The 26105-nt window shown below is 37.9% G+C and overlaps 1 protein-coding gene across 1 annotated transcript in view; it reads left to right on the top strand.

Annotated features, from left to right (window-relative positions):
* PTPN21 (protein tyrosine phosphatase non-receptor type 21) overlaps nt 1-25809 on the top strand; it is a 44849-nt gene extending 19040 nt beyond the window's left edge. The window contains exons 6-19 of the mRNA XM_009101826.4: nt 310-380; nt 1695-1782; nt 1985-2073; nt 4465-4552; nt 5256-5335; nt 7111-7171; nt 7472-7556; nt 9789-11254; nt 13333-13470; nt 15745-15966; nt 17115-17243; nt 17558-17792; nt 18434-18594; nt 19365-25809. Coding sequence (XP_009100074.3) covers nt 310-380; nt 1695-1782; nt 1985-2073; nt 4465-4552; nt 5256-5335; nt 7111-7171; nt 7472-7556; nt 9789-11254; nt 13333-13470; nt 15745-15966; nt 17115-17243; nt 17558-17792; nt 18434-18594; nt 19365-19493 — 3042 coding nt within the window. The 3' untranslated portion in view covers nt 19494-25809. The remainder of the gene's footprint in view (nt 1-309; nt 381-1694; nt 1783-1984; nt 2074-4464; nt 4553-5255; nt 5336-7110; nt 7172-7471; nt 7557-9788; nt 11255-13332; nt 13471-15744; nt 15967-17114; nt 17244-17557; nt 17793-18433; nt 18595-19364) is intronic.
* The last annotated feature ends 296 nt before the right edge of the window (nt 25810-26105 follow it).

The raw sequence follows: 26105 nt of genomic DNA, 5'->3' as shown, positions 1-26105 counted from the left end.
TTAACTAAACGTTTTCTTTGAGATTGGAGTGAGAAATGACACCTTATATTACACAGAAACAAAGATTTAGTAAGATCTTTTCAATTTTATTTTATATTACACTGAAAAGAAGGTTGAGGTACAAATGGGAGAGTAAGTAAAACCACTTCAAAACAGTGTTTATGCTTTTGGGGTTTATTTGTGCATATTACAGCATTTAAGCTCCAAGGCTAGAGTCAAGGGTTGATTTGCATGTGTAAAGAGACTATAAACATTTGATTTTGTAGATTTTTTTTGCATTTCATTCCACAAATGCTATTTTACCTTAAGGGTTGGCTACAAGAAGAAAAAATATTGGAAGAAGCAACACAGAAAGTTGCCTTGCTACATCAGAAGTACAGGTAACATGTCTAAAACTCTTCAATGTTTAATTTTGGTCTTCAGTAGCTTCTGTAGCTCAGAAAGTTGTAAATCTTGAAATGCAGTTGGACTAATTTCACTTCTCATTTAAATGAGTCTTTTCTCTAGTACATCTGTATTAAAGTTACAAGTGCTTTTGCTGAATGAAAGTGAAAAAGAGAACAGAATATTCAGTAAAATAAATTAGAGGATTCAGCTTGAAAAGAATATGGGACACAATTAAATAGTGTGACTTCACCTGTATCATGTTTCTGACTCTTGTTCATGTGAAGTTCTGACCCCAGTAAGGATGTTTCTTGATAAACAACATTGGGAGGTATTAAAGGCAGGAGAAATGCAGAGACAGTAACTGTGCCAGAATTCTTATGACCTTAGGTAGAAGGGGGCTAAGGTGCAATAGTCCAGGGCAAAAGAAAGTTGTGTTTTCTGTATCAGTTCATTAGTGAAAATTGTTTGTGACTATGTGAGTAATACTGAATATTTTCCCCTGTATTGTTTTAAAACAACACTTTTAAAATTGCAGTTGCACTTATCTTTGAAGTGCACTTGTAACAAGATTGCATGGTTCCAGTTCAGCAAAGAAAACTTAATCTTCATGACATTAGGAAAACGTGAAGAAATTGGGAGATTCATGATTAAAAAAGTATTGAGAGTCATAAAAATCAGCATGACAGGATTTTTCAGGTAGAAATAATGTCTTTTATGAGGTAACTGAAGTATGTTGGTGGGTGGGTAAACACAAGATTTTAAGCTCTGTGATATTGCTGCAAGTCTGTGAGAAAGCTGCCTTTGTCAGTTGGTCTAATTATAAAGAATTCTACCTTTACCTACAGATCTTGTCCTCATGCTTTCAAAGTATTACAGTAAAATTGACATAATTTAGAATGAAACTGTCTTTTCTGAAATGAAAAATGCAACTTCCTATTTCCCCTATAGCAATATAGAAGACATTCATGTCTTGAACATGTGTGCCTCTGGTAAAGTGAGGAGATGTGGAGACAGTGCTGGATTTTATCAAGAATGTGATAATTGTCTGCCATTAGTAGAGATGGTAATATTAACTAGTCTTTGTTGCCATTTACCCCTAAAGATGCCAGAGAGAAAGAAGTTATTAGAATCAAAGTGTAAAGGCTGAGCCAAATGTATCAGCCATTAACACAGATAGAAACACCATGATTTGATGGTTGCCTGGGTGTCCTGGGGATGCTTTTCAAGCTTTGACAGTGTCCTTCAGAGTAGAACAAAGATGACTTTTTTTTATTGGCAGTATTAGCTGATTGTTGTTTTATTTGTAGAGGCCTTACTCCTCCTGATGCAGAAATGTTATATATGCAAGAAGTGGAAAGAATGGAGGGCTATGGTGAAGAGACCTATCCTGCAAAGGTAAATGAGGTTTTGATCTTTGTCTAATTGCCCTTTTTTCCCTGCTTAGACTGGCTACATCCTGCCAAAAGTAAATAAAACCCAAACCCCAAACCACCCATAATTTTCTGCTCCAGAATTTATAAAAGCAGTTGTTTCTCAGGTAACTTTGCTTTTGAAGACTTTTTCCTTTACTTGCGAAATTTTTTGCAACTTTTTACAGGACAGCCAAGGAAGTGACATATTCATTGGAGCATGTCTTGATGGTATCTTTGTGAAACACAAAAATGGTCGCCCTCCTGTTGTATTTAGGTTAGTATTGTTCTTCCATAAAACATCTTAATGAACTTCACATTTTAGGTCTGTTTCTCACAAGCATCAATGACTCTTAGATACGATTTGCATTTCTGCATTTGATAAACCTGAACATAGTCTTGTAGTCACCATGGCACAGTGAATACTGAAGCCAGTGAAAATCTCTCAATGCAGTAACTTCAGAATGAATCTCTTTAAGACAGATTAATTATAAGACATGAATATTTAATATACAGTTGCATTGCAAAATATTTATTGAATCAAAAAGGAGCAACTCTCTGCACAGAGGGCATCTTAAATCCTGAGACTGTCGCATCAATTCATACAGAAATATTCACTTGTAAGATTGTCCAGAAGTTCCTTTTGTATATTATATGTGGAGAGTTACATGATAATGTTTTATTATTTTTTTGTTTTAGTTTATTATTGAATGTTCTTATAAATTGTAGACTGAGCTCTGACTTACCTAAACACTTAAAATTCAGTCTTCACATGAAATGGCTTCCCTCTGACTTTAGGATATGTTGCTTGGGCATCTTTGGGCAGAATTCAGAATAAATTAAAAAAAAAAATTGAGTTTTTTTATAAAATGAGTCTCAGCAATTTCGTTTTTATTAAAGCAAGTAAGAGTTTATTCTTAGTGAACTTTAATCTTCTAGAATTGAATTTTTGTCTGAATATGAACAGAAATCATGAAGTCCTGTGGTCCAGCAGTTACTGAAACTTCACTGCTGGTGATTTTCTGGGACTAGAGAAAGTAGCCAGCTTTGCTTCTTTCTATCAGTAGTTTTGTTTAACAGGATTTAGAAATACACAACTATTAAATGTCCTTCTTAAAAATTTCTGTCTTAGTTGTGATAGGAGAGCTGATGCTGCGCTCTTTTGATTGTCTGGTGCCATCAAAGGGCCCTGTTCTGCTTTCCTACAGCATTAAACAACAGCTGTACTTACTAAAGGGAGAGGAATAAAGCTTTGTACATGCATTTCACATAAATTCTCAAGGAATTGTGCATGCAGTGTCTGTAAACATAGGAAAAAGGTTGCACATTGGGAAGCATCAGAAAGTATTTATATTCCAATTTCAGGATCCAGTTTTCTGCTCTTTTGCTTGTTTGTTGTATGACTATGGGCAATTCCATCATGGATAGTAATATCATGTTATTTGGGTGGCAATAAAGCATAGACAAATGACCCATTGGTATGATTTATATGATTATAAAGACTGGATTATGCTTGAGATTGGTTCAGGTAATTTCATAGTTGCGCCCACAAAGGCTTATGAACCAGGGCCTTAAATTTGAGGGATTTTTGTTCTATATCAGAATGGGACATTAATGCTTCTCTACCTCATATACATGGGGCAATAGCTGTGCAAAATGCTAACAGACACCTCTGTGTAATGAAAATGGGAGTCATATAAACACCTTTAGAGACAGCCCTGTATTCACGTCATGCCTTTTTCCATGTGTTTGTGTACTGCAGAATATTCTTTTAATAAATCTATGATACAGGCTTTATTTACACTAGCATAATACTAATGATTCAAATTTGTATTTAAAAAGAAGATGAATAAATATATTTTATGCAATCTAAATTTTTTTCATCTGTCAATGTGTTAGAGTTCTAGAAAATATGCATAATAATGCCTGAAAGGCTTTGTTTGGTGGAGGTTTAATTTTTTTTCCCTGGAATGTAGGGTTTGCTTTCGGGCAGATGGGATGTTATAATTTACTGATGACTAAATTTGTATAAATTTGATTTTTTTTTCAATAATTGGAAGAATTTCAAATGGAAGACAAGTAATCATCTTACTGTACATATTGTACATCTTCCCAAGAGTTAGTCGCATACATGTTTTCTTTTCAGCAGCCATTAATGGTAGGGAAGTGATGGTCTACAACTTGTTCAGATAGATTAATGAACTTTTTCATAGAATCACAAAATAGTATTTAACAAAATCATAAACTTATAGCACATACTGTCTTGAGAGGGACCCATCAGGGCCATGGAGTTCAACTCCTGGCCCTGCACAGGACATGCCAGGAGTCACACCCTGTGTCCTAGAGCATTGTCCAAATGCTTCTTGAGCTCTGTCAGGCTGGTGCTGTGCCCACTTCCCTGGGGAGTCTGTCCCTGTGCCCAGCCACCCTCTGGGTGAAGCACTTTTTCCTGATATCCAACTTAAACCTCCCCTGACTCAGCTGTAGGGCATTCCCTCAGTCCAGTCACTGGTCAGGGGATGGGAGAGATCAGTGTCTGCCCCTCCTCTTCCCCTCATGGAGATATTCTTTATCCACATTCTTGATGGTGGTTCTGGTTTACAGTTGCATTTTTTGAGGTTTGAAAATCAGAGCTTGTCCAGTTATATCCTGTCCCTTTTGCCTGCAGGTGGCATGATATTGCCAACATGTCCCACAATAAATCCTTTTTCGCATTAGAATTGGCAAACAAAGAAGAGACAATTCAGTTCCAAACTGTGAGTACATTTTTATTTTTTTCACTAAGTCATCAGTAAATAAAAACAAATTAAGACTGATAATTTAACTCAAAGGTTAAAACCTACTATCTATATATTTAGCAGCTTTGAGCTGCATGAGTGAGTCAAATGTAATAATGCTGTCTTTGGCCAGCTTTCCATGGGAAGGCATTAAAAATTGGACCTTTTATGTTGAGTACATTGAAGTATTTGGTTATGTGGTCATAAAAATTTTCATCCATTCCAGTAAAATTTCTAGCATGTTTTTTTGACTTGAATCAGTGGCAATTAAATATAAATATAGCCTTAGAGCTTTGCTAGAGTGAGCCATTGCATTCCTTGCAGAATTCGTTTTATTCAGCATCTACCAGTTGCTTTTGTCAAAAGGCAGCTGTTGACAATCTTATGGTGATCTTATCTGTAATTGTGTTACAGCTGATAAGTGTCTTGAGCAAAAGGCTTCTACTTTCAAATTTCATAAGTCTAAGAAAATTGATAGACTAGAGTGTATATTTGAGTCTGCAAAGTTGAGTTTTAGGGAAAACCTGGTGACATTAATAAAGTTACAGTTAAAAAATTTAAAGTTAAAATTAAATCGGTCAATGGTAATTTAATCTTAAAAATTTCAGTGGCTTGTCTGAAAGCAAGTGAAAGGTATGAATGTTTGACTTAATGCAAATATTGGGTTTTGTTTTTTTGGCAGGAAGATATGGAAACAGCAAAATACGTGTGGAGGATGTGTGTGGCTAGACACAAATTTTACAGACTAAATAAATGCAGCCTGTAAGTAGAGTACATTGGCAAAACTCTTGGTGCCCTTGCAGCTTCCATTGGGAAGTGAAACCTCCCACTCCCTCTGTAAAGTCTTTACTGTCCTTTTTAGATGACTTGGGTTAATTTTCTTAATCTTTTTTGAGAAAATAGTTACCACCAGTTTTTGAGGTACATACTGCTTTATAACAGAGGACAATATTAAGTGCTGAAATCTTACCATAACTGATAATGTTTGGCCTTTGCTTCTGGATCACAGTGCTGTGGGAGACTACAGTTGCTTTGGGGTCTAATATTGCTATAGCTTGTGAGCTACTGGAACCAGCAGGGTTTTGGCCTGTGTTTGGGTGAACTGCTCTGAAAGGACACTAGAGGCTTTAAAAGGGCGGGCAGTGTATGTGAAGCACTCCTGAAATGTGCTGGATTGACAGCTAAGAGGTATGTGGTTCTTTAGATATCCATGGAATCTGTATAGCTCAAGTAGCACCAGTGCAGAGCAAATTTAATACAATTCATCAAATTAAATTTAAATGGGCTGGTCTCCAACTTGTAAATCAATGGCTGGAATTTGAGCTACTTTACTGGAACAGCTTTCCTTCAGTTAAGTTTCTTCAGTCAAAGAATAGAGAATTAGACACAGTGAATAGTCTATCATTGGAAATGCATGATTCCCATGTGTTTCACTCCTCTTCCTATATGAGAAGATAGATGTTTGATATCTGCTGAGGCCAGTGAAAAGATAATTAAGCATTTTGTGCCACAGGTGACTCATTAGCGTGTTTAATGCTTATTTATTTGAGAAGTAAGATAAATTTGAAATAGAGTAAACCTCATACCTCAAAGCTTGTAAACTTGTCTGTCTTTTGAGAGTGATAAGAAGCATTGGTAGAAGTAGTGTGTTCATGGGACTTGTGCATTTCTATCTAAATAACGTCAGATCTGTAGTTCCATATTAAATGTCTGTCCCTAGGATTACGTATTGTAACCACAATATGGTTTTCCATCAGGTTAAGTCCTCAAAAAAACTTTTCTGGTTATTTCTTCACTTAAGATTTCTTGTCATCTGGTCCTGTAGCTGAAAACTGCCTTTTGCATGCCTGTATCAACTTCAAGAGATTTTTTCCTAAATCTGTACATACCTTGTCTTTAGAGACTCCTTGGACTCTCCACCTGAGGAGGGCTCTCAGAAATCTTCCCTCATTCTTTCCCTTCCACGCTTTCCAATCCTTTCTCGTCCTTCACTTCCCAAAGGGTGAGCTTAAAAACATCTTTCTCACTAAAAAATACCTGTTCCTGCATTTGTATCATGCTGTCTTTTGACTTGTCTTGCTATGAGATGCAGAGCACAGGGTGGTGGGAAGAGGAGCTTAAGACTTCTGAACTTTATGTCCTGGAGCCAATCGAACAAATTATGAAAATTCATTACCATTGGATCAATATTAGAACACATAAATGCTAACACATTATAGTAATGCTTTACAGATCCTGGAACATCTGTAATGTTACAGTTCCCGAAAAGTTTAATGTCTGACTTTTAGAACAGGCAACTGTAGAACCGGAGATTAACTGAAATATTTTGATCTTGGGTTTTTGGTTTTGCTTTCTGATGGTGGCTAATGCACAGAGCTCTTTCCTTTTGAGGCTCGTGTGGAAGACTAACACAGGCCTGGCCCCTGGAAATGTGATTTAAGAGTGATTTTTAATTGAACTTGGGAGTGCTTTCTGATTTTTGAAATAGGTCATGCTATTTTTGAGAATAATTTCTTGTCATTAAATTCCTTCTGTAGTCAAACTCAGCCAGTTACAGTGAATCCTGTTAGAAGACGATCTTCATCCAGGATGTCCATGGTAAGGAAAGCAAATAGATTTTAAGTTTGCATTTTTATGGACTTCAGGTGACTTTGAATCAAATATAACTGCCCTTCAGTGAAATGAAATGAGCAGTGAAAAAGATGAGTCTAGTATGTGAGGAACTGTTTTTAACTTGAAGGAGAGCTGCTATGTAATATCTAAATAGTGAAATTAAAACAACTGCAGTGAAAAATATTTTAAACACTTCTGGTTTCAGTTTGAACACTAAAACTTCAATAACTATTTTTAAAATGAATAATCAGTTTTTAATTAACATTAAGATATTTACTTTCTTAGCCCAAGCCTCAGCCTTATATGATGCCTCCACCACCTCAGCTGCATTACAATGGTCATTATAGTGAACCATATGCAACTTCCCAAGGTAAGCTCATTAAATCTATGGCCACACTACACAATTTTCAAAGGTAAAAACTTAATTTATATGTGTAGCTACTTTAGCTATAGCTGAATAAATTAATAGGTAAACACCGGGTAGGCTTGTACCAGAACAGTCATTGAAGTGCTTGCTGCTACTCTAGACACTCTAGGTGAAATACAGGTGATGTGAAATACCTGTACCATGGAATTACAGAATTGTTTGGGTTGGAAAGGACCTTTAGGATCACCAAGTTCCAGCCATCAACACAGCACTCTCAAATCCATCACTAAATCATGTCCCCAGGTGCCACATCTACAGGTCTGTTAAATTCCTCCAGGGATGGTGACTCCACCTCTTCCCTGGACAAGCCTGTTCCAATGCTTCACCACTCTTTCCAAGAAGAAATTTCCTAATATCCAATCTAAACCTCCCCTGATGCAACTTCCCTGAGGCCATTCTTCTTGTCCTGCCGCTTGTTACCTGGGAGGACAAACACACCTCAGTGCAACCTCCTTTCAGATAGCTGTAGAGAGCAGTAGGGTTCTCCCTGAGCCTCTTTTTGTCCAGGCTAAACAACCCCAGTTTCCTCCACTGTTCCTCCTCCATATCCTCTCCTATGGGAGATGAGCAATTCTAGTTAGGATAGCATGTACAGCAACTGTAGACTGAGGTGTCTTGTGTGAGTTTAAGCTGACCATTGCTTTTCTTGGTCCGTGTATCAAACTGGTCTGTTAAGGCATTGTGAGATCCTTGTCAATATTGGGCTTAATAGCTGCAAAGAGATTGCCCCAAGACTATTCACAAAGAAAAAAAAAAAAAAATCCAGAATGCAGGAAGAGAGACATTTGTCTAAGTTGTCTTTACCCTTTGAATTCCTCAACTACAAAGTGTTGAGGAATTCAAAGGATAAAGAAGTTTGCAGATTATGGACTTGGTATATATTTGATTGAAACAAAGAAAGAAAAAAACCCAAGCAAACCCTAACTAATATTCTCAAGCAATGTAGACTCCTTATCTTAGCACTTTACAGTGGAGTCATGGCTGCTTGCTCTCATTATTTTGATTGTTGCACATTGTGTCTTTAATTAACAAAGTTGCTGCCCCGAAGGGCTGAATCTAATCTTATGCAAAGTCTCCTCAAGTTTGGTAGGAACTTTCTAGACCTACAAATCTGCTGGATAAATAGTACTGTAAAAGGCCAGCTCACTGGCCTTTTATAGTACTAAGAAAAGAAAGAGAATAAGCACATTTTCTATCAAAACAGAGTTACACAGATCTGAATGAAATACAGGTATTCAGGTACATTCAGAAAGTAACTGAATTCTTTGCAGTTTAGTATTGTAAATACCTTCAAGCTGGGTGCTTGCTACTGCAAGTGTTCTATTTTTGAACATTTTTTCATAAAACAATTTTTGGTTTTCAGCGAATTCATTAACATATGTGTGGCAATTATTTTGGTGAAGCCAAACAGTTAAATCATGAAGACATCATCAGCAATGACTGAATCTGGAATCTGGCAAATTGTACATCCAATGAAGTAGTAATTAAAATGATTAAATATGTCTTGGATGTATAAACAGTTGGAACATTTTCTTTACAGTGTAGGTATATATATACATGTGAACAATATATGGTGGTAGTTTAAACTGCCTCCAAAATTTCTGGAGAAAAGTTAATTTTTTTGAGGTCTTGTGATGCTATATCTTCATATGTCCTGAAGGAGTAGAAGAGAGAAGAGCAAGGGGTTTTGTTTGCTTGTTATGGGGCTGTTCTTAGGGTTTTGGTGGTATTTTTGGTTTGGTTTGGTTTTTTGTTGTGTTTTTTTTTCTTTCTTTGCTGTTCAAACTGATTACATTAGTGCAAATCCTAGTGTAGACATTAATTTTTTTCAGTGGCGTAGCTTAAGATTGATATGGACTTTGTTTATCTTGGACTGAAACTTAGGAAGCCTATCCTAAAGAGAAGAAAGTAGTTCATAAACAGATGGTGTTTTCTCATAGGGATTTATATGACTGAAATAAATATAATACATTATTCAGGTGTATATACCTTGGGTATCAACAACAACTGAAAAGCTGGGATTTAGGTTTGGGGTTTTTTCCTTCCCATTTCAATACATAGCTAAAAATAATGGAGGTTTTAAAAATCTCAAACATTGCCTTAGCTATATCTTAATAGAGGATAACTTTGTTTGATGTCCTGGACATAAAGATTGTTCTTAAACTTTGCTTTCAGATAACCTCTTTGTGAGCAATCAGAACGGATACTACTGTCACTCTCAGACTAGCTTGGATAGAGCCCCTCATGACTACAGTGGTCGGATCCGCAATGGGAGTGTCTATAGTGCACACAGCACAAACTCCTTGAACAATCCACAGCATTACTTGCAGCCATCCCCCATGTCCTCTAACCCAAGCATTACTGGAAGTGATGTGCTCAGAACTGATTATGTCCCATCACACAGACATAGTGCACTAATACCTCCTTCTTATCGTCCCACACCAGACTATGAGACTGTGATGAGACAGCTCAACAGGGGGATGGTGCACACAGATAGGCAGAGTCATTCAATGAGAAATCTTAACATCAGCAACACATATGCTTACAGCAGGCCTGATGCCTTAGTTTACAGTCAGCCTGAAATTCGAGAGCATGCTCACTTTGCTGCCCCGCAGTCCAACCATTATCCATTTAACCTGAACTACAGCTTCCATAGCCAATCCCCCTACCCCTATCCTGCTGAAAAGCGCCCAGTTGTTGGGGCAGTCAGTGTGCCTGAGCTGACAAATGTGCAGCTCCAGTCTCAGGATTACCCAGCACCCAATATAATGAAGACTCAAGTCTACCGACCGCCTCCCCCATACCCGTACCCCAGGCCTGCCAACAGTACTCCAGACCTTTCCCGGCACATCTACATCAGCAGCAGCAACCCAGATCTCATCACGAGGCGAGTGCACCACTCTGTCCAGACGTTTCAGGAAGACAGCCTGCCTGTGGCTCATTCTCTTCAGGAGGTCAGTGAACCTCTGACATTGGCACGCCATGCTCAGCTGCAGAAAAGGAACAGTATTGAAATAGCAGGCTTGGCTCCCAGCTTTGAAGGAATAAGAATTAAAGAGAGGACTATGTCAGCTTCTGCAGCAGATGTGGCTCCTCCAAGAGTTATCTCAGAAGGATCGCAGCCCAACATTCTGATGGAGAGAACGAAGCAAAAAGAAGGTGAGCAAGAAGAATGCATGAACTGTGATCACAAGAAAACCCTTTCAGATGCCACTATGCTGATTCACAGTAGTGAGGAAGAAGAAGAATTTGAAGAAGAGAATAAGGCCAGTACAAGTCTCTCTCCTCTCCCTGAAGATCAAACCCAGCTTTCATCTGTTATGGGAGGTTATTCTCATGATTCAGTACTAAACTACCCTTATAGCTCTGTTGCTTCATCTGCTGGCCCTTTGCATATTCTTGAGCCTAAATTACATATCACAGAGGCAGAAAAGAGAATGAAAGATATGAGCCCTGTTCATTTGCTAGTAGAAAGCCAGGTACAGAGAAGAGGGGAAGGACTGCTTACTCCATCTATGTCAGAATCTGATCTTACAACATCAGGGAGATACAGAGTAAGGAAAGATTCAGTAAAGAAGAGACCTGTGTCTGATCTTTTGTCTGGGAAGAAGAATATTGTGGAAGGCCTTCCCCCTCTAGGTGTAAGTGGATACTATTTGTCTTGTTTTGGGTTGTCTGTAGCAGTTGATTTTTGTTTTTGTTTGAGGTTGGTGTTCTTTTTGTCAGTCTGAGATGCTTTTAAAATATTTGAATTAAAGCTACCTTAAGCTTGACCTTTATATTTCTACATTTCCCTGGTTAACTTTGCTTAGCTATCTTTTATCCCCTTCTCTGCCATGTCTGAGTTCTGTTTGTTCAGTCTACCCACACAAATCCATCTGTGAAGTGTCCATCCATCTGAAAACCTAACCTGGTAGGAACTTTAGAAGGAGCTAATTTAAAATCAGGTCTAGATACCTATTCTGCCCTACTTCTTATCTGGAGCAGAAGCAACTCTTTCCATTCAACTTTCTTATCTTTCTCTCACTGAAAAATGATATATAGCTGAAATGTTTACTTTAAAAAAAAATTGTTTACCTGCTTCTTCTGACCTAAGAGGGAACTTGACATCTTAAGGAATAAATTCTTTCCTTGCATTTTCTTCTTTACTTCATGCCTTCCTTTTTTCATATCCTCTCCCTTTTGCCTTCTTTTCCAAACTGTTTTTATCTCACTGAAGGTATTTCTTTCTCGCCATATCTCTTTCTCCTACTCCGATCTTAGGACACTGTAAATCGTGGAAAACTGCAAGTTTCACCTTTCCCATAATTCCCACCTCATAGAAACATCAAGGTCTGTGTAGAATGCATAATATCACTGGCACTTCTTAGTGCCCACTTTGCTTTAAAATTTTGTTCAGTTTTATGTAGTGGCAGATTTCAGGTGCTAATAGAGGAAAACCATTTTATATTATTATTTTGCCTTTTAAAATTGGTTGATACCTGAGTTAGTGTCAAATAGCTCTCTGCACAAATTAAACAGTAAGGGAACTGCTATATAACTTGTACTGCTATGGTAACAGCAGATACTGCAAAAACTAAGCTGTGCAAAAGCTATGTATTGAAATAGTTACTATTTGTTCTCCAAAAGATACATTTTCAGACAGTAATGTATCTATCAAAATCATACCCTCCTTTTCCTTTTGACCTTAGTTATGACATTTTCCTGTCAACCTTTAAATTAAATTAATATTACAACTTTTTCATTGGAAGTGTTTGTAACATAGTTTCTGGTTCAGAAACATTTAAGTGTTGTTGCATAATACAGAACATCACCTTTCTGTATTCACAATTGAAGTGAATATCCCAGTTACAAAGCTGGCCCCAACCAATGCTTGCACATTTTGCTTTTCAATGAACTTTTATTGTTGTGTTTGTGTTCACTTCACTTTTAAATGCAGTCTCATCCTCCTAGCTTTGTCTTCCAATTTGTTACCACCATTTAACTTTTGAAAGCATTGATTATCATTTAAGCAGCATATGTGCTCATTTTTTGAGTGTATTTTTGTTAACAATTAAACTTAGCAATTTCAGGAATGACGAAGTTTCCTCTTACCCTTTTTAAAAGAATAATTTGAATTAATTCTTTCATAGAAATCCCCCTTTCACTTTTTGCATCAAATAATGGATGGTAATTCCATAATTTAGATTCATGGCTTAGTCCAAGACTCAAATCTGTCTGCAGTTCTGTGTTCATGTTTTGTATGTCAAGTTTGTGCAACCGTAGTAAAACATTTAACTGTATCCAAATATCTTAAAGGTATATGGTCATTGCCTGATTGCAGGGAAGAAAAGTGCCTGCAATCTGAATAGTCTAGTAAGGAATCATTGTTATGTATTTCTGGGTTTGGGAAATGATCCCTGGCCTGTTCAAGAATGTTAAGTATCTGCAGTTGCCACCTCACACCCTCGTGGTGAGCTTTGTAGAGAACAATATTTGTCATTCTCATGCAGTTTCATTAACCTGTCTGGAATGAAGACAGACCTGTGTTTTGTCCTTGGAGGAATGTAGTCCCACCACCCTAATCTCTCACTGCAGAGCTTATCAAAGAAAAAGGTCAGAGCTGTTCACAGAAGGGGCCAGAGAAGTATCTGTTGCTTAGTTGAACTCATCTGGTTTCTGCTTTATAACTTCATCAGATATTTAAGAATAATTACAAGTTTTAACTTTTCTTTTGCAGGGTATGAAAAAGAATAAAAATGATGCAAAAAAAATGGGGCCTCTGAAGCTAGCTGCCCTAAATGGACTGGCATTGACGAGGATGCCTCTGCCAGATGAGGGGAAGGAAGAATCAACAAGAGCAACAAATGATGAACGAGTATGTTGAAGTTTTTTAATCTTTGATTTACACAAGCAATTTTTCAAAATTACATGATTATGAATGGTACATTTTATTGACTGGAAAATGCTTCAGATTAAGGCAACTCAAATGCTGAGAATGGAAACAAAATAAAAAGATTCCAGATTGACTAGTCATTGCTAGAAGTACTGGGTGTAGCTCAGATTTTTCTTTAGCATGACAGTGATTCAGCTATAGTTTACCCTTTGAACATACAGGAAGTGAATTAACTACTACCTACTGATATATTTTTGTGCAACTCATACTGTTTTCTCTCAGGTTTGGGTTTTCCAGAGTGAAAAAATGTCGAATTTAAAATTCTGAGTGTGAGACTGATTTTATTTGCAATTATTAGTAATTCATATGGTGTTTAGAGTAAGTTTTGCAGTTAAATTGCATCCCCAGAATACAACTTATGCAGATTGTATTTATCTGTTTTGTTCAGGTAGAGCCCATAAAATATAGATGGAACTTGTTTGATCTGCTGAAATTTTTAACTCTGTAAAGGATGTCAGATCAATGAGAGGACATCAGGTTCTAGAGTCTGAGAATTTCTCATTCTTTGAGAAATATAAGACTCCATCCAGCTTGTGTCAGGATAAAAAGCACGAGTAAATCTGCTTCAGCCTGTCTCATGTACCATTAAAGAAGTGCAGGAAAGTGAAGTACAGTCAATATTCAGGCTGTGACAGGCTATGAAGAACAGTGCTGCCATCACACATCTGACCAGGGAGCAACTAGATACACCAAATTCCACAGTGATTATTGCCCATTCTGCAACCGGTGGTCTCTATAGAATCTGATTCTGAGCATGCTTGGGCACCCTCAGCTCAGTTTTGTTTCTAGTGACTCAGAATCTAATCTAGAGATTAGAACCTGAAGGAATAGTCCTGCTCTCACCGGGTGCAGTTTAAATGAACAGACCAAGAAAATTAATTGCAAATCACTCGGTAATAAATGTGTTGAACTCTTGCTAAATATGTGTTGAGCATTGCTTAAGACGCTAAGGGACAAAAATTGTGCTACTGAGATACAGGTTTAGAATCCTGTGCTGGTTATTTCCTCTTACCTAGAGCCATCATCTTGTTCTGGGTTGACCCTTACTGGATTCAGCTGTGTTTATATTCATCTAGCTCTGCCCAAAGTGTCGTGGCAAAGAAGAAACCATGAAGTCAAGTTATGACAAAGTCGTGTCACTACACTTTCTCTTCAGGCAGAGGTAGAATGAATACCGTGAAACAGGAGTAGTTCCTAAAACAGCTGAGAAGAGCCAATGCAAAGTAGGCATGTGACATAAAAGGAAGCCCAGAGTGCAGGTATTTTAGAAGATAAGTTTAGTGTTGATTCAGTGCCTGTTTCATTGCTCAGCTTTATGCTATTGTCAGTTTAAATATGTGAGTTTAGCCTAAAGATAATAAATGAGTTTGTGCAGTTGATGTATTGTCGTGCAAATTGCATATGAGGGAAGTTTACACCTTCCTCTGTAACATTTGGCATACTTACTTGATATAAGACACTTCTATGACCTGATACCACAGAGCAGTTGCTGTAAGAATTTGGGGACATGTGACATAGATGAAATTTTCTGGCTGAAATCTTACGTATTATTCCTCCTTATTGTTGGCAAAGCGATGCAGAAATTCCAGAAGTGTCTTATGATTTAGAAACAACTTGGTTTCAAAAGAATTAAGGGGAGGAGGGAGTAGTTTATGAAATAAAAAAGATTGAATTATACTATTAGAAAAAATTCTGTGTTTGTGCTTTAACTGCAACAAGTTTCTAAGGCAGCTTTCCTGCTGTAAGCAAAATTTAGTTTTTCTCCATCCGAACAACCAAGTTTGTGAGGTTTTTTATTATTATTTTGGGGTTTATTATAAGGTTAAAAGAGACCTTTCAAATGATGTCATCTAGCTGCTATATTGAGCAGGTGAATCAAAGGTATTTGAAGCAGTATGCAGTATGGCATAGCTGGCTGGTTGGCCAATTTTTTTCTCCCTAGATGGGCTGTCTTTACAGAAACTGTGAAGTAATTTTTCCTTTACCAGCAGTATCCAAATAAATCTTTGTGACCTAGTGAAGTATAACAGGCTGCTTAGTATTCACTTGAACAAAATTCCTGCTGGTTAGGATTGAAGAAGTATGGAAAAGAAGAAAATACATACATTTCATCCTTCATGAGTTCTCTGTTTAAACAGACAATTTAATTTAAGGTCAGAATGTGACTTTGCAGGCTGTCTGTGTCCTGTGTTGCAGTGCAGAGCCCTGGAGCAGCGGCTGGAGCAGGGGATGGTGTTCACGGAGTACGAGCGCATCCAGAAGAAAAGGCTGCTGGATGGTGAGTGCTCCATAGCTCGGCTGCCGGAGAACGCCGAGCGGAACCGCTTCCAGGATGTCCTTCCTTATGATGATACCAGAGTGGAGCTGGTCCCAACCAAAGAAAATAACACAGGTTACATCAATGCATCTCATATCAAGGTGAGAGAAATGCTCTCGGAGAAAAGTTTCCCAGTTCACGTGCTAAGTGAAAATGCTTTTGGCTATCAGTTTTTGGTATGGTGAGATCAGTGACAATCCCTCTGTCTCTCTCTCTTTCTTTTCTTCTCCAGAGGTTTCTTTGGGGAAAGCAGGAACCTGTTTTCCTAATCACCTAGAATAAAGGAGGGTTAATTATTGGAGGGATCTTCTGCATTTTGCTTCTGTGTTGATTTGATCTACTGTTGCTTTTCTGTGTTCCCCCTGTGGGGATTGCTGCTAACAGAAGGCATGTCCATTCTGCCCAGAGCTAAGGAGGCAAATAGGTTTAAAGCAAACTGGGATCTCTGCAATGACTGTGATGTTTCTGAGTTGCAGTGACAATCATTGTTTCTTCCTTTTCTGTACTCTCAGACTGTATTCACAATGGGCAGTAAGCTAGCTCCTAGATTAAGCTTTTTTGGATGGTTAGAGCCAGAGCCAGGGGGAAACTGACTTTTTCAAACCCTTCAGCTGCCTTCTTTCCCCATCCTTAACTCTTTGAGCTCTGTTTAAAAGAATTTGAAGAATGCCTTCAAGAACCTTGAAGGCAGTTCATTTTTCAGTACATTTATCTGCTCTAAGTGCGACTACAGTTGGCTTCATGTTTTTTCTGAAAAGAGTTGAGATTGTCAAAGCAGGTCTTTTGTTGCTGTCTTTTTTTAATAAAGCTGTTTGTATACTGATATGGTATCATAGTTTCTCTGCTTTATTCACAAATGTTGACCCTTCTCAAGCAAGATAATATTTTTTCAGGAAATAACAACTAGTGCTATAATATTTACATCACCAGAATGTGAAATCTTCTTGAAACTTGAATTTGCTAAAATACCTTAAATTCACAAAGGAGAAATACAATTTTGTTTTCTCAGTTTTACGTGATGCTTGTGATATAAAATACATTTTTTTAGCTATGAGTCTGTACAATTGTGTCTCTTCTGTATCTAATGTGACAAGATGCAGCTAAAAAATGGGGGAGATGTGACTCACAATGGACTCCTACTTCTGTGGTGTTGCAGTCTTTTTTCATTTTGTGCACCTTCAAATGTCTGATGTTAGAACTGGAGAGAGGGTTTCCAGTAATTACTAATCTAATGTCTTTGTTTTTACAGATCTCTGTTGGCGGCATAGAGTGGGATTACATTGCCACGCAGGGCCCTTTGCAAAACACATGTCAGGATTTCTGGCAGATGATCTGGGAACAAGGGATTGCCATCATAGCTATGGTGACGGCAGAGGAAGTGAGTATAAATGGAGTCAGATTCCTCTCAGAAATTCCACAATGATTTTTTTATAATCTGTTAGAGGAGGGGGATATTTGCTTTAACAACTAGACTGATTGAAGATAAGTTTCTGGTGACCCCTTTCTGTCTCGATTCCTTTGGCAGAAAAATGGATTTGCAAACTCTTTTTGTTGAAAACTTGGTTTTCCCAGTAAGAGGCTGTAACATGCTAGTACTGCTTAGCAGAGGAGAGATACAGTTGTTACTACAGGAACATTAGTTATGTATGAATGTTCTTAGGTTTCTTGTTAAGCAAGTGTTCTGCTTTTAAGGAAAGTGGGAGAGAAAAAAGCTTCAGATACTGGCCACGTCTTGGTTCAAGACACAACACTGTGACATATGGAAGATTTAAGATTACCACGCGATTCCGTACCGACTCAGGCTGCTATGCAACTACAGGTTTGAAGATTAAACATCTTCTCACAGGACAGGAGAGAACGGTTTGGCATTTGCAGTACACTGACTGGCCAGAGCATGGCTGTCCAGAAGATTTAAAGGGATTTTTATGTAAGTTGTATTTAATAGCTTTGTTTTGGGGTGTGGTTTGTGGTGTTCTATTAATACCTTCTGAAATGGCTGCTATATATGAAGTAACTTTTGACAAGTAAGCCAAGCATTCCATTGTAAAAGGTTTCTTCACACCAGCAAGAGATACTGAATTATATCTTTTGCAGGAATATACCAGTTTATTAAAGTGACTCCTTCTGTCTAAAGCAAATAATTTACCAGAAGTCCATATAGAATAAAACACAATTGCACCACATACTAGGCATTTGAGTATGTTGCAACAGTAGCTGTCTTTAGTAGGAATAGGAGAACAAGGAAAGGAAATCCTTACAAAAGCTAGATGATCCTTGTAGATCGGTATTGCTGTGGTTGGGGTATGACTTCTGCATCTAATATGGGGGAGATGTAACTCACAATGAGCTCCTACTTCTGTGGTGTTGCAGTCTCTTTTCATTTTGTGCATCTTCAAATGGCTGACGATAGAACTGGGGTGAGGGTTTGTGATTTGTACAATGTATCCTTTTTCCGTGGCATGCCCACTGTTAAATTGCTACTTTCTGGTGGTCGTATGGCATAATAGCATGTGGCTTATGTGGCTTCATCTCCTGAATGAACGCTTCTTGTCCTGTTGAACGCGGCAGCGTACCTGGAGGAGATCCAGTCGGTGCGGCGCCACACCAACAGCACGGCCGAGCCCAGGAGCGCCAACCCCCCGCTGCTGGTGCACTGCAGCGCCGGCGTGGGGCGCACCGGCGTGGTCATACTGGCAGAGATCATGATCGCCTGCTTGGAACACAATGAGGTGAGCTCTTCTTCTTCTTGGGTTTGAATCTTGTTAGGTACTGGAGGAGGCAATAACCTGCCTAGAATGTGTTATGGCTGTTCATTACAGCTGTGCTTGAAATGGCTCTTGGGAATTCAACAGAAGTTAATAATCTTCTAGAGCTGCCCACATGCACATCAGGCACTAGAATGCTCATTTGGATTCTTGACTCCCTAAGATGTTGAGTCATTGAGTGGAGCAAGGTATGCCCTAGGCCACTGAGCATATGTCAGGATTTCATCCTGACTTTACTGCTCTTTGCCTTTGTAGCCAGTCTCTGTTCTTGTTATTATTTTGTTCCTAAGTGCAGTGTATTTGCAGTATCAGTCTCAGTAGAGGACAAAGTGGTAGTTTAATAGAATAATATCAGTCCTATCGACTTCTAGCCAGAAGCGGACGGCTGTAAAATGTTCATTAATAATATAATATGTCAACTGAAACTCAACAAACTTCTTAGTTCATTGTGCATCCCTCTCCTAACACTATAACAGACTTTTTCAGCCATTAGATTTGTGAAGACCAATACCCCATGAGATAGGTAACTTTACCATTATGCATATTTCCCAAATGATCAGTGGTGTAGCTCAGTCCATACTGCACTCAGGGGCAATGAATAGTCAGAGCTGAAATCAGAACAGCTGACTCTGTCCTTAGATCACTAAGGTACTGCTCTGAACCTCTTGCTGGGAAAATGCAAGCCAGTTTCCTTGCTCACCAGTCACTTGTAATGTTTTGTTCCTTTTTTCCAGATGCTGGACATCCCACGAGTGCTGGATATGTTGAGGCAGCAGAGAATGATGATGGTGCAGACTCTTTCGCAGTACACTTTCGTCTATGGAGTTCTCATTCAGTTTCTCAAAAGTTCTAGACTTATCTAACCCCTGCCACTTCCTAAGAGACCCTGAAAGAGTTGACAGAAAGAAAATTGGAGTTGTCCAGACCTGCTCTCACTGGTGTTTTCCTCATTTGATGAATCCCAGAGTTACCATTTAGGGCTGCCATGGGACTGTTAAATGTGAGTCAGTGTAACAGTCTCTGCACAGCAGGATCTTTGCTGGACTGAATTCTTCCCACATTCAGCCACAGTCACATTAAGGAATGATTTTACTTGTCCTGGTTTGTGGTACTTGCACATGTTCTTTAGAGTGGTGTTACTCTGAGAAAAAGGAGCATCTTATAGAATGGAGGTATATAGTACAATTTTACTGACATTATGTTTTGAAACATAATTGTTGACTGTGCAAAAGCTAAAATCTGTAGGTGCACATGGGGTCAGAAACCTGCCCCTTGGGAATGTCAAGGTCTTATGCAGTTTGATTCTGCTTTCAATTTTATATTTAGAACAATACATCTGTATTATTTAAAATGAACATTTGGTTTCCTCTGGCTTACTTAGCAAAATTAGCAGCTCTTAAAGATATTTTAAGCTGTTGCTTTAAGAACTGTTATTTTTATATTCTGGATTTTTAAATTTAAAAGAAAACAAATGACCACAACAGAAAACTTTTTAAACATAACGATATTTTCAGAGGAGAAGACTGACAATGTTTGAACCAACTTTTCAAAAATCATGCAGAAAGTCCTAAGGAAGCTGTTGGTAGTTAGCTGTAGTGCCATGTACTAGAACAGACAAGTGAAAGATAATGGTAACTGCTGATAACTTTCATTTGAGAGGAGGCATGTTTACCTGCAATGGGCAGGAGAAAAATATTTTAAGTATCTGTGAGGTTATTGGAAACAAATAGATGAGAGAAAATACATATTCAGTATTATTCATATATTTAGAAGACAGTTTGATTTTACTGGCTGAAATCAAAGTGGATGCAAATGTTTTAAGCACTTTTTTTTGCTCTGTTATTTATGTAGCTAAATATAGAGACTATAATCATGCATTGTTTCATTTGGTAATATACCATTACTAACCTGTTATTTTAAGAAGAGCTTTTTAAGTTGGTGAAGTGAGAGAACCAAAATGGGAGTAGGAAGGTGCAGAGTGGTGAAGTGGAAATGATTGTCTGAAGCGTAATGGAGGAGGTGTGGCAGCTATGATTGCTGGTTTACACAGTGCAAAGATGACCTTAAAAAAATGTTAATGTTCCCAGCCAAGAAAGCCAATAGCACTGGAAGTTTCTGTAGAATCCTCCAGATGATTTTGTTAGTGCTAGGGCAAATTTTACTAATGCTGTGCAGCGTTGCAATGAAGAACAACTGAGAAATTGCAGAAAAAGAGCTCTTAGAGGAAGCACTGGAGATGGGGGTAATTTAGTAGCTGTGTGAGTGGCTGAGTCAGTGGCTGTGGTGTGGACCTGAAGTAGTTACAGGTACAGCCTACTGGTCAAATGATGATATCCCTAAATAATCCTCTGTGGTTTTCCGTGGGGACAGTGTGGTTTTAGCTGCCTTTCCAAGTGTTTTGAGATGCTGAGTTGAAAATCCCTATTCCAAATTGAGCTATATTTTTTGGATATCTGGTTTAATTTAAAAAAAAAACCCTGTATAGTAGACCAGTCTGCAGGCATGGTTAAGTGTACATTTTCCTTGATACCTACTCAGTGAAATGAAATGAAAGTAAAAGTCAGGTTTATTAGTGCTGAATTGTTGTTTTTCTGAGCTCTAACAAGGGTTTGAAACTACTGAACCCCCTTCAAAACAATAGTCGTGTCCCAGAACATGAATTAAGAATTATAAATAGGTTGTCTCAATTTCCTTTGTAATGAGCTGCTTCCATGAAGTAAAACATATGGTCCAAATGACATTGAGATAATATGTCATTTTATACAAAAGATATTACTTTTAGGTACACAATATTGATCTGGTGCTTCCAGGTCTGCTTGGAAGCAGTCTGATTTGTTGTACTCTCAGTATAAGTCAGATGGAATATTTCAGACTAGGGAAAAGAAATATAGAATGCCTAGGAATTGTTAATTGCCAGACATAAAACTGGAAGTCCAGAGGAAACCAGTTGCTGAAGACAGATTCTTTATACATAAACCTTGCAAACATACCAAATTGACATATCTATGTTGACAGAAGTATTGAAAGAAACAAACATAGTTAGCTATTTTTAACATACTTGGTTTTAAAAACATTGTTAACTTTTGCAGTTCACTTCTCACTGCAGAAATGTTATGGAATGGGAGGGCAGGCTCTAAAATGTAGCTTGTACCTTTTCTATTTCTTAACTTAGCACTGTGATTTTCATCACCTGATAGATGCAGTTTTAATGACACAATGGACAGCCAGAACCTCAAGCAGCAGTTTCTGAGGCAGAACATCAGCTGTGAGGCACTAAAAGGAACAGTAATAACAAGCAATTTAATCCAGTGTTTATGGGATGTATCTGAAGTGGGTGAGGAAATGTTTGTCTTTTGGCTTATTTTTCTGTTTAGCTAAAAGAAATTGTGTTCACTTTTAGAGGTGGTTCTGCTCAAACCTGGTAGTCACAGTCTTGGTTTTCTCAGTGTATCACTGCTACCTCCTCCCCTTCAGCCTCCAGTTCTGTCCATCAGCAGTCTGTTTTTGCAGCGATAGACTTGGCCTTATTAGACTTGACTTTATGTGAGTTTTTCTACTGAGCACCGTAGGATTGCTTTTGTTTGTGAGCACATGGCTCTGAGTGGGCATTGAAAATGAGCAGTTTCTCTTCTAGATACCAAATGAAATTAAACTTCACAACCTTCTTAAAAAAATGATTTTTAAACCATTGTTTAGATTTTCAGTTAACTTATAAAAGACAATTCAGTTTTTAGCACTTTTGTTCTGAGCCTTGAAAAGGGATACATTTTTACATGTAGTGGTGCTGGGTGCTTCATGAAGTTTTGGATGTTATAACAATATCCACTGTCCAAATCCAGTCACAGTGTGAGTCAGAGGTGGATGTATTTGTCAAAAAACTTAAAATTTCTCTAAAAGCCTGTCCAGTTTTGCCAAATGTATATCTGTTTTTGTGGGGATGAAATCAGATGATTAAGCAAGATTTGAACAGAGTTTGTTTAGTAAGAAAAGTTGTAGGAAGAATTCTTGCAGCAAATGGCAAAGATGATTATCTCTAGGGATGTCAGAGCTCTCAGGGACAAATAAAGGTGCTATATACTGTCAGGAGACAGACTTGATGGTCTTTTGTTGACTAGGTAGAAGATGCTTTCTAGGATCAAATTATATGAAGAGACAGGAGAAGAACACACAAACTGTAGTAAGGACATCTGCATACTTGGTTTCTTTCTTGTTGCTCTGATGAGATTTTTTCTTTTTGGCCAGTGAATCTTTGTAGTCTTGGGCTAAAACCTCTTCTCTAAGAAGCTGGCAGAGCCCTGTCCAATACAAAGATGTCACTGACTTAGCTGGGTTAGCTTTAGGCTGCAGTCCCTCCTGGCCCTCTGTGGTGAGGGAGGAGCTCTGAGGTGCACAGGGGAGTTCTGCACAGCCTCTGCAGCCTGCACAGCAATGCTCTCCTTTTCTGCTGTCCCCCAGGAAGAGCAGGAAAAGTTTTATGCCTTATATTTGGAATACCTTTCACACAACATGCAGGATGCTATGGTTTATTTGTAGAAATACTTGGAATTAAAATAAGATGACCAAGGCGGTGTTCCTGTATTTCCATGGATGAAAAGCTGCTCTAAGTTATCACCAACATCTAGAAAAAAAGTAATATACAGTAATAACAAATAATGGTAAAATAAATTTTTACTGAAGTGGAAAAGATTCTTGACATTTTATATTTGGCTTCTTTTGGAATCCTTTGTATCTCTTTTTGAAGTGGGCAACACTTGGAGCAATTTTCTCCAAAATGGCTCCTTTAAATTTAATAAGTAAGACTGAGGCTGCTGCTCCAGCTGCTGCTGCATATTTTGTGTTGGAGCAGCTGTTAAAGTTGAGTGGCTCATAGATCTGGATGGCTTCTGGACCAAACATGGAAACTGCAGGGTTGTTTATCATAGCTGTGTAATGAAACCTCAGTTTTAATATCAATAGCATTACTAAATCCCTGGGATTTAAAAACATCACTCTATTTCAATAGTTCAAATTATCAATTTAAAAGAATCAGTGCTTCAGTTGCTAAGAACTCAGTGCTTTAGTGTTTAGGGTTGGTTTTTTCTGATAGTGCAAAGTCGTGGAAAGCCAGAGTCCAGCCCTGCAAGATGCAAAATTCCTGCAGTTCTTCATGATTCTGTAGGAATTAACATGAGCTTACTGCCAATGAAAGCTTGAGCCCTTGAAGCATGAATACACATGTCTGCTTTAAATTTAAATACAGATTACAAGAATTAACCAAAAGAATGCAGCAGGAATGTGCATACAGGAAAGTACAGCATGCAAAGGAAAAGTAGATGAGAGTTCAAAAGAAATTCTCTTGTGCAAGTAAAAAATTTTGGATATAGAGAGGGAGGATGTGAGGCATTGCAGAAGGCATTTGGAGGAAGATTTGGAATGTTTTGTATCCAAAGTAGAGCTGCTAGCAGGGTTTGAGTCATATGGTATGTTTTTCATGGCATGGTAGGGTAAGTGAATGTAGTCATAGGTGTTATTTTTACTGGCTTTTTAAAATGTGATTTTTTAAACTCCAAATACTTTTTCAGAGGCTCTGTTATTTTTACATATCTTCCTTTCCAAATGTATTGATGCAATTTGTCAGCTTAATTTCTGTTTACTTATTAAAGGTCAGATTTTTCAAACTACAGTCTCTGGTTTTACAGATACAAAATGCAGGGGGAATAGGCATACTTGCAATTTTGCAGTGATAATTTCTAATGGATGCAGGTAAGATGATTCAAAATTCTAACTATGTTTTGAATGAAGCCAGGTGTTTACAGTTGGTGTGAGTTGCACCAAGTTAAGGCTGGGCTAGCAATGAAACTCTTGAAATGTGGAATTTACCATGTTCTTAGTTCTGTTGCAGTGCAGCATTTGCAACGCAGTGACATTAAAACACTGTAACACTGTGCTAAGGTAAGGGGAAAAAATCTTAAACTGCTGTTGCAAATGAGTCTGTAAAAAGAGAAGTTAAAGAAAAAAAATATTCTTACTATGATCTTGCTTGGGACCAGCTAACTTGGTGCACTCTGTTGGCATCACATGTTACTTTAAGGTCTAACTGGGCTGAAAAAAAAGGGTTTGTTAACTTCAATGAGCATTTCAAAAAACTGTTGCTAAATAGCCTTTGGTTCTATTCTTTGCTATTTTCCACATCATGCTGTGTTCAGTGGTGAAGAATAACCTCCAGGGTGTTTGTTTTGTTGAAGTCTATTCTTCAGCTTTAATTAGGGAACGAAGATAGAAATCAAATGTAAAGACTCTAATGAACAGAGTTTACGACACATTCAGCCTGTGGCAAGTCAAAGAGCAAAACTGCGGATACTGTAATGCTCTTTTGGTTCAGATATGCAGCAATCAAAACTACCAAATAATTAATTTTATGAGCAGTTTCAGAAGGTGCCTAACTTTTACAAAGGGAATTAAATGCTGTTTTTCCATTTGGAAATACTTAGGTAAAATTAGGAGGCTTTCTTTTAATACTTTAATACTTTAAAGACATTGCAAATGCCATTAATTTTTAGAATGGTAGGAAATTTGATGGAGAACACCTCTGTAAAATCCTCCAGTCTGTCACCTTGCTGGATAATTCTGACAGGCAAGGTGTGTATGCTCTTTACAAAGATACTTGCTTGAGTTGCTTTGAAATACCCAAGTTATCTGTCCTCTGTGGCTTTTTGGGGGGCACTTGGATGGAAATTCAAGAGGCTTTACCTGGCAAATCAGCAAGTATGTACACTCCTGCACACTGCTGAGATCTTCATTCATTAAAAGCAAACGGGTGTTTGAAATCCCATCCGCAGTTTTGTAGGATTGAGTCCTTAGTGTCAGAGGAACACAGGATCTGGCTCCATTTCCTTTGGTTTTCACTTGAGCCAGTGTGCAAGGGTTTAAATGGGACTTTGTTTAAAAGTAGCAAACATGAAGTATTATTTTCTAGTACTAAGCTAGTGGTTAACATGTTTATTTTTTGCTGTCTTGCCACCAATACTGTAAAAATGTATAATCGAACCAGCTTTAATTCTTGTAAAACTGAAATTGGTTTGTAAAACAATGTATAAATTGTATTTCATAGACAAAAAAGCTTGTATTACTGAATGTAATATATGTGAAATGAATATATTATAGTCTATTTTTGCCATGGAAATAAATATTTGAAGCAATCATGAGTTTTTATAGTTCAATTATTAAAGGAAAAATATAAGAACTTACTGTAATCCTAAGCTGGGACTTTGCCTTTAGTTCACAAAGGTGTGATCCCTCTTCTATGTGCTGCAAGTACTGGGTATAAAATTTGTGTCAAGTACTAATTGGTGTCCTCTTTGTGGCAGGAAAATCTTGTGCTTGCTTCTCTGTCATATTTTTTCACAATGTTTTGCATTTTCTAAAGCTGTTTTTGGTACTGAACTTCCAGTTTCCCTCTAACACTTAAGTGTAGGAGGGATTAAAAACTTTTGAAG

Source organism: Serinus canaria, chromosome 5, assembly GCF_022539315.1.
Source record: "Serinus canaria isolate serCan28SL12 chromosome 5, serCan2020, whole genome shotgun sequence".
Classification (NCBI taxonomy): Eukaryota; Metazoa; Chordata; class Aves; order Passeriformes; family Fringillidae; genus Serinus; species Serinus canaria.
The sequence above is the reverse complement of the archived record's forward strand: the minus strand, read 5'-3'. Positions and strand labels throughout refer to the sequence as shown.